Raw genomic sequence first — 6662 nt, forward strand, 5'->3', positions numbered from 1 at the left:
TGGTGGTAATTGATCCCACTCATGTTCTTCATTATTTTATCATGTCAGCATAGCACGTTTTTTCCCACTGCGTAACCACAGTTAATACAGTTTTCATTGTACTATAGTAGAAATCTAAGAACATAAGCTCTAAAAGCTGCAGGGGTAAGAAAGATAGGAATGAGCCATTAGTGCCTGGGCAGCCTTAGGTCTCAGTTGCACAGCACAGCTGCAGTTGCCAAACTAAAAATCTTCATGTTTACAAATGTAGCTGAACTATTCGTAAGGGATAAAAACAAAGGCCTTGTAGAATTATTTCGTGTCTTTATTGACCATTTACATTATGACTAATAAAACCCCAGATCTATGCGCTTTTCAAAATGGGAAGAATGAACTGCTTTTGAGTGAATTAATGAGTCGCTGCCTCTTTCAATTTCAGAACAATAATTTGGGGGCGGGGGGGGGGGGGGGGGGAAGAGGAAAAAAAAAAAGAATCCCATTTCTTGATCATACCAGGTTAGTCATAAAAAGCCATCTATATTAGAGTTTGTACAAAATGAGAAGATGGCCTTTGCCCAGTTCCTGCAGACAGTGTGCATACATCAGCAAACACTTGGAACTATTCAGCATTTACTGCGCAGATTGGGACAGTGCTGGTCAAAACCTTCTATACTGGAGTCATGTGGGAAAGAAAGTCTAGGCATCATAGATTTAACTTACTTCATCTAAAATTATTTTGTCTACAATATGTATTTTAACGTTTGTTGAAGGCCAAATGTATTTTTGCTGTATTGTGAATTATGTATATGGCAGCTTAACTCATGGGGGCAGCTCTTATTAATTATCACTACAGAATAAATTCAAATGACCAAACTCTTTTAGTAAACAACAACTTTTAACTTCTTCCTCTCAAATTATCATCTCTCAGAACCTAGTAGAGAAACTGAAAGCACCCTTGATGCTGTTAACATCCTGATTCAAACTTTGGTGGAGCTGGATATACATCCGATATCATATTATCACATTTTAAAGGATCATCATCATCTGAAACCTTTAACCTTAGGTTAAAACCTTAACCTAACCTAAGGTTAAAAATATTAATTATGCAAATAGCACAAGGTACTACCTCTGCTGAATCTTCTTCTCCTCCACCCAATAGGGAAACATCATTGTGATATTATTTAATATTCACACACACACACGTCCTGTTGTTGGGATGCCGGTGTCTTGGAAAACGAGCCTCAGCAAATGCAGTGCAATGCAGGGAGAGGCCTGACGCTGGAAAACACCTGGTGTACTCAGTGTCTCCTACAGGCTTCCTCTACCACACACAAAAACTAAGTTACAGAGAGACTTCACGAGGTGGTAAATCGCTCCTGTGACATTTGTTGGGGACAACACAAGTAAACAGGAGGAAAAAAAAGAGTATCTTTGAGACATCAGAACTGGAGAAATAGAAGCTGGCTCTTTTGCTGCTCTTTTGGAAGTATCTTGTAAGCGAGGCTGAAACGAGCCTTGATGTACACAAATAGTGGACTTTGCATACCACACAGATAGGATCTGGCACTGTTTTTAAAAGGGGAAACTTGGCATATTGCCATAGAGCTATCTATAGTCGCTTCCATCATGCAATGAAAATCTGACCTACTCTTTTCAGCTTTGACACGTCTGACATCTAGTTTTTTGAATCAGAAATTATGATGAAAAAACATCATAAAAGCAACATGAAAAGCAAATAAACACTTGCAAAAAAAAAAAGAAAGAAAGAAAAAAAAAGAAAAAAGCAGCCACAGCTGTGATAATGTCAGCAGTGAAGGTTAACCTCTAACTACAGCAATCTAGTGAGCTTGCTCTTTTATTTGTTGAACCAGCATGCAGGCCTGGCATTCCATGTCATCGTCTGTAATACTATACTGCTGGGATATGATTAGCTACTTAAGGGCACATAATTTGCAGTGTGTAACTCCACTGACCAGAAGGAAGCGAATTCTAAACTTACCCCGACACGCAATGAGAAACAGGTCTTAAACAGCCAGCAAGCAAATTCACATGCTTTATAACCGCAGCCCTTTTTGCAACTGAAACCTGAGAAAAGCTGGGAGAAGCTGTCCATCATAATGAGCCAGGTCTTCTCTGAGAATATGAGGAAGAGCAGAATGGCACTACTAAACAAAGCCAAAGTTAACACAGGCCCTTATTTAGTGTGACTTTCATAAACATATTTCTTCAACTCTACCATGGAAAACAGAATTTGCAAAAGCACTGCCCAAAGAATAGAACATATCTTTGGTGTTTATTTTACCTGGACAGCCCCACTGGAGAATAGCGGTAGCAGAGGGGAGAACTGGCCTCCAAAACAAGCATTGTATTTAGATGCTGAGAGTAAGCACTGTGTAAATGTGTGCGTACGAAGGCAAATCACAGCCAGTTAGACTTCATAACGGGGGGAAAAAAGTAGCATTACATCTGAAACACTGACATCTCAGTTACTGATACCTTTGCTAATAAACATAACCAGAGATCTAGACTAATTTGCCTGGGCATTAGTTAAAGCAATGTTCGATTTACATTGATCCTCTCAAAGGCTACAGAACATCTTGTCACCTTCCACAGCATCTTCATTTTTCCAGATAAAAATTCTGACTACCTGAGAAATCAGGTCTAGTTTCCCTGAATGAGGTTTGCATCTTCACCACATTCATTCTGGGAATATGCCCAACCCTTCAAAATAGTAAACAGTGTAGTTTATTCTTGCCAAAGCTACAGTAGACATGAACTTTTATATCACTAGGGGGAAAAAGTTCCCTTCTGAACTATGAAGAATCTGTTATATGATCCACTGAAATGAATGGAAATATTACTCATCACTTAAGTTTTACGCCAGATATAAAAGGCTGAATCTTAAGAACTGACTTTTGTTTAGGAGAATGGGTGCTAGGAGCTAAGGAATATTTGACCTGCAGAAATTGGGAAAGATAACTGGCCCCTTCAGTTGTCCCTAAAGTGCCAAACAAAGCTCAGATGCACGAGATACCTAGGGCCACATATTTTCCCATTTCTCATGTTTCAGGGGAAAAAACCAAACCAACCAAACTTTCTTTTTTTTTGTTAGAATAAAAAACACCCCAAAAAAGGAGCACAAACCAATCGCAGATTTGCCTTTTGCTGAGCTCTGAGGACACTGATACCTGGATCTGAGTTTCACACCATCAGCCTGCTTCTAGTTTCTTTTTTCTAAAGTAATATCCTGTTTTAATGGATACCGTCTTAACTCTGAATAGAGATCCACAACTTTCTGCAACAGCAGATCTCACAGGAACACTGTCAAGAGCAACAGCAGAAATCTTGCAAGTTTTCACATGTTTCATGCTCACAACCTGAAAGGCTGCCAAAGGAATGATGTGCATCGTGACAAACCTAGTGGGTTTAAAATTATTCACTCAAAAGGGTGAGTGATTTGTGCTGGGTAAATGTTACACTGCCAGTTGCACAAAACGCTTCATGACCAACAGACAGTCGACTACTGCAATAAGTATGGGATGCAGAGCAAACACAACCTGAACTTCAGCACTAGACGCTGCTATGCTACACAGTTACTTTTTAACAGAAGGCCATGGAAAGGGAAAATTTTTTATTTCAGTTATAACTCCCTTGCAATTCTAAATAATCTTTCTAAAAATAAAAATTTAAATAATTTAAACAGCACACAAACACTTGCATTGTCACATAGACCACGGCTGGTCCAGAAGGCTCCTTTTTGAGACCTACTAACCCTTTCTCGAAAGAAAAGGCTTTTAGGAAAGTAAATGCAGCCCCACCAGTTGAACTCCTCTCAGGTCCAGAGGTTAGAAGAGGGAAAGGGTAACCACGGGTTCCTGTTGTGCATGCACGGCCTGGCACTGAGTACCAAGAGCAGTTGCCACTGCTCCAGCTGGGTAGACCTGGTCCTCACACAGGGACCTCTAGCCGGGACTGTCAGTGTCAGACCCCTTGCATTTGGAACAAGCATGATAGATGTGGTTTTAACTCCTACCTGGTAAAAATAAATCTTCTCGCATTTCTGCTCTGGCTTCTTCAGAGAAGCACCGTTTTTTCAACCATTCAGCTTCATATTCGCTTGCATGTTCATCGGGCCATGTAATAGAGATCTTCCAACATAAAACAAAAGATAATTTTAGAATAAAAAAATTCAAAAAACACCACCTAGAACAACCAAAAAACCCTTTAAAAATTGCAGAAATTATAATATTTAGATCAATAATATCACAGTTATGCTTTCCCTGGGGCATAATGGCAAACAAGTAATGAAAACCCAACCTGAACATCATCCTAATTCTGACACCTTTTATAAATGGTCATTTTCACATGAACCCATGACCTAATTTGCTGTTTTGTGTGGGCCACTTTCACTGTGGGAGCTGCGCTTAGCAGAAAGAGGAGAATCACAGAAGCTGGCACATATCACTGGGGAGAGCGCTTCACCACAACTCAAAAGAGAGCAAAAATATCTTCTAAAACACTGACAGCTTGTTAAAAAAGAAAAAGGACAAGAAAGACAGGCAAAAAAGAAATACTAGGAGAGAAATCCCTCTCCTAGTTTTGAAAAGTCTTCCCTCTTTCAAATTAACTTTAAAAAGGTGTTGGGTTTTTTAATTCCTGAAAAAAACATGGAAAGAAAGCATATTGCTTTACTTGTCATGAACTGAAAGAGCTCAGTGCAGCACACACCCTCAGCTAAATTCTCAAGGCTGTTGAGTAGGTATCGATTCCCATTTCACATAATTCCACTTGTTCACATGATGGTAAAACACCAGTATCTGTTTAGGATTGGTGCTGTGCTTTCACCAGTTCCTGAGTATAAGTGGAAGTAGACAATCCCTCTATTATCATAATACATTTGCCTATTCAAAGCATGAATTTACATGGCATGAATTTTGGTGACAAACAATGAACTTGGGAGCCCAGAATTCCTCAATACAGACCCTTACCCTCGCGGCTGAGCCACGCTCCCGCATGGGCCAGCCTCTGCAAACTCACCCTGCAGCGAGGCTGCCCCAGCTGCTACAGGGTTGACTGCTGCATCTTTAACATGTTTGAAACCTCTTTAAGTGTAAAATGAAGGAAATGAGTTTGCATATCAGAGAAGCCACGTACTGCTTTTAATAAAACCTATAAAATCTAAATGATATATTAAGTTTTTCTATGGCAGGAAAGATTAAAATTCATAGGGAGGGCAGTTCCTGTCCTCTCTTGCCCGATAGCCTCCTCTTTTTCATGAACAAATGTTAATGTAGATAGGTAGATACAGATATAGATACAGACACTAGGCCAACTCTGAATATTGGGTTCAACTTTGGTTTGAGTGCTTGCTCTAAGATGAAGTCTTTTGCACATTGGAAATTAGCTAATAAACTGATTATGGATTATAACATATATAAGCATATCTATATATGGATTATCTATAATATCTAGATAGATAGACATCTATATAGGTAGATATTATATCTAGAATATCATTATAGATATAACCCATATATAGATAACAATTAATAAATTGTTATGGACTAAGGTCATCATCACTTTGCATTTGTTTTCCTGATTTTCAAGCCATTTCTTGTAGAATAAAGAGAAAAGAAAAGGGTAAGTGTAATTAAATGCGTGGGGAATGCCTATATTTTCTTTTCAGCATCTGGTGATGAAGAAATATACAGCAGAATTTTAAAAAGCACAATTATATTCTAAAAACCGAAGCCTGGGTTTCTGCACCTCTGCATAACATCTATAAAGTGAAGTTTCATATAAAGGTGGGAAGATCTGAGTTCCCCAAATTGCAATTATTCCTAAAAGCTTTGCAAATACACAGTAGGGTTTGCAGATAGACAAGTTGCGATTACAGTATAACCTAGGATCTCCTCTAATGTACAGATTAGCAAGCATTGTTGGACAAGTTTCACAAGAGGGCGAACGAAGGTTTTCTTCAAATACCTTTTTTCTACCTGCCAGAGCGATTTCCTTCACCACGATGTTCACGTCCAGGTCCTCGAAGACCAGCCTGCGCGCCCTGGCCGAGCGCAGGAAGCAGCGGGGACACTGGCAGTTGTCCCTCAGCCAGACGCAGGGGTAGCGGCTCTCGCTCCCGTCCTCCCACTCCACGCGGACGAAATGACCCGCATCCAAAGCTTCCACCTTCTGTATCCCCGGGTTCATGCTGAGCAGCCCGGCGAGGAGGCTCCTGCCCTTCTGCGCCGGCGGCAGGCAGCACGCCCTGCCTCCGGGGACTTTGGCCCTTGGCAGGACGCTAGCCACCGCCCTCCACATTTTGGCTTCTTTAATGAAATCGTCGGAGAGAGGCAGCCTTCATGGAGTTCCTAAAACACCACGAAGAGCAGTTTGTTACTGAAGGAGTCAATATAGCAGAAAGACCATTTTAAGATGATTCTCCCCTCCCTTCCTCCTGCCTAAACCTTTAGGAACATTCATTATCTGTTGCTTACATTTTTTGAGGTGCTGAGGGTGTATTCAGACCCATCTATTAAAAAATCCCTTAGTTTAGCAGGGCTTCAGTTTGATTCATCATCTTGGCCATCTTTTGTTTCCGCAGTCAGTTCAATACGTATCACACAAATAGTCTTTTTTAAAAAGACACCTCAAGATGAGTTCCGCAAATCAAAAGCAGGAGCTAC

General features: G+C 40.3%; 1 protein-coding gene across 1 annotated transcript in view; it reads right to left on the bottom strand.

Annotated features, from left to right (window-relative positions):
• BBOX1 (butyrobetaine (gamma), 2-oxoglutarate dioxygenase (gamma-butyrobetaine hydroxylase) 1) overlaps window positions 1-6200 on the bottom strand; it is a 36670-nt gene extending 30470 nt beyond the window's left edge. Inside the window, exons 1-2 of the mRNA XM_009334523.1 lie at window positions 5965-6200; window positions 4013-4127 (exon numbers count right to left, since the gene is read on the bottom strand). Coding sequence (XP_009332798.1) covers window positions 4013-4127; window positions 5965-6186 — 337 coding nt within the window. The 5' untranslated portion in view covers window positions 6187-6200. The remainder of the gene's footprint in view (window positions 1-4012; window positions 4128-5964) is intronic.
• Window positions 6201-6662: the final 462 nt, after the last annotated feature.

This window comes from Pygoscelis adeliae, unplaced genomic scaffold (genome assembly GCF_000699105.1).
Source record: "Pygoscelis adeliae isolate BGI_AS28 unplaced genomic scaffold, ASM69910v1 Scaffold171, whole genome shotgun sequence".
NCBI lineage: Eukaryota > Metazoa > Chordata > Aves > Sphenisciformes > Spheniscidae > Pygoscelis > Pygoscelis adeliae.